The sequence below is a fragment of the Chrysochloris asiatica genome, unplaced genomic scaffold (genome assembly GCF_000296735.1).
Source record: "Chrysochloris asiatica unplaced genomic scaffold, ChrAsi1.0 scaffold00018, whole genome shotgun sequence".
In the NCBI taxonomy this organism is placed as follows: Eukaryota; Metazoa; Chordata; class Mammalia; order Afrosoricida; family Chrysochloridae; genus Chrysochloris; species Chrysochloris asiatica.
This window is the reverse complement of record NW_006408536.1, coordinates 6,086,470-6,088,073: the sequence shown is the minus strand read 5'-3', so window position 1 is coordinate 6,088,073 and position 1,604 is coordinate 6,086,470. Positions and strand designations below refer to the sequence as shown.

Sequence of the window (1,604 nt, the reverse complement as noted above, 5' to 3'; positions counted from 1 at the left end):
TATAGTGTACCCATAGTCACCTGTCCTCCCTCATTGCTGCCTGCTGTCCTTGACCAGAGTCATCATGCCTCGAGGTCAGAAGAGTAAGATGCAAGCCCGTAAGAAACGTAGCAAAGCCCAAGCTGACACCCATGACCTTGAGGGTGCGCAGGCTGCTGCAATAGAGGAGGAAAGGTCTTCCCGGTCCTCCTCTCCTTCTGTTGGCAATTCTCAGCAAAGCTTGTCTGAGGCACCCAGTCCCCCGGAACCCCAGAGAGCGCCAACCCCCTACACTGCTTCTGCAGAAGCTGTGTGCACTGATGGTGCTGAAGGTGCCAACGGCCAAGTTGAGGGAAGTTCCAATGAGGCCCCCACACCCTCTACCCAGAAGTCTCCAAGAGACCCTGTGATCTGGAGAACTAGCCTGTTGTTGCTGTTCCTGTTACACAAGTACAAAATGAAAGAGCTTATTACGAAGAAAGAAATGATGAAGATCATCAACAAAAAGTACAAGGAACATTTCCCTCAGATCCTCAGAAGAGTCTCTGAGCACATGGAGCTGGTCTTTGGCCTTGAGCTGAAGGAAGTCGACCCTAAAGGCCAATCCTATGCTCTGGTCAGCCAGTTGGAGATAACCAAGGAAGAGAATATTACTGGTGTCAGAGGGTTTCCCAAGCTTGGGCTTCTGATGCCTCTCCTGGGCGTGATCTACATGAACAACTACCGGGCCACGGAGGAATCGATTTGGGAATTCTTGAGTGCACTAGGGATCTATGATGGGCAGAGACACTTCATCTTCGGTGAGCCCAGGAAGCTTCTAACCAGAGATTTGGTGCAGGAAAAGTACCTGGAATACAGGCAGGTGCCTGGCAGTGATCCTCCATGCTATGAATTCCTATGGGGTCCCAGGACCCACATTGAAGCCAACAAGAAGAAAGTCCAGGAGTTTTTGGTCAAGATTAAGAATATTGATCCCAGTGACTTTCAAGCCGTTTATGAAGAAACTTGGGGAGATGAGGAGGAGAGAGGGGCAGCAACAGCATGGATCGGCATAGGTCGTAATGCCAGAGCTATGGCGCGTTTCAGGGCCAAGTCCAGCAAGTCCTCCACCCCTAGTTAAGTCTGAGCACAGTCTTCACTTTCTTGTTGAAAACGCCTTTAACCTTCTAAGTAGAGGAGACCTCCTGTATTAGAAGGAGCACGTTTGCCTTCTTGGGTTCCTGTTACATATGAGTGTAGATCTAGCTCGGGTTTTGTAGTTTTCCGTGCTGTTCCTGTTGATTGAAGGGTGTTTTAGACTTAGAATCTAATTTCAGCACATACATTTATTTCTGTTTCACATGTCTAAGAACTTTGTGTTTTGTGAAAGAAATCGAAAACCCATGAATCAGTTTTGTGATCCAGAAGTAGTTAAAGTAATATCAAAGTAGAGATTTCTTCAGAAATGTTAAAGCAGTCCCCAACAAATATGTGGAAACACAACACAGAAGGGGCAAGATCTCAGAGATTGTCAGTTGTTGATTTCTTTTGTTCCTTTAGATCAAATAAAACGTATACATGCACAGATTTGTTGACCTGATTCAGGAATGTTATAGAAAATAAACTGTGATGATTGAGACCTCTTG

General features: G+C 46.4%; 1 protein-coding gene across 1 annotated transcript in view; it reads left to right on the top strand.

Annotated features, from left to right (window-relative positions):
* The first annotated feature begins 64 nt into the window (after positions 1 to 64).
* LOC102835883 (melanoma-associated antigen B1-like) overlaps positions 65 to 1,604 on the top strand; it is a 17,832-nt gene continuing 16,292 nt past the window's right edge. The window contains exon 1 of the mRNA XM_006835661.1: positions 65 to 1,076. Within this exon, the coding sequence (XP_006835724.1) occupies positions 65 to 1,076 (1,012 nt within the window). The remainder of the gene's footprint in view (positions 1,077 to 1,604) is intronic.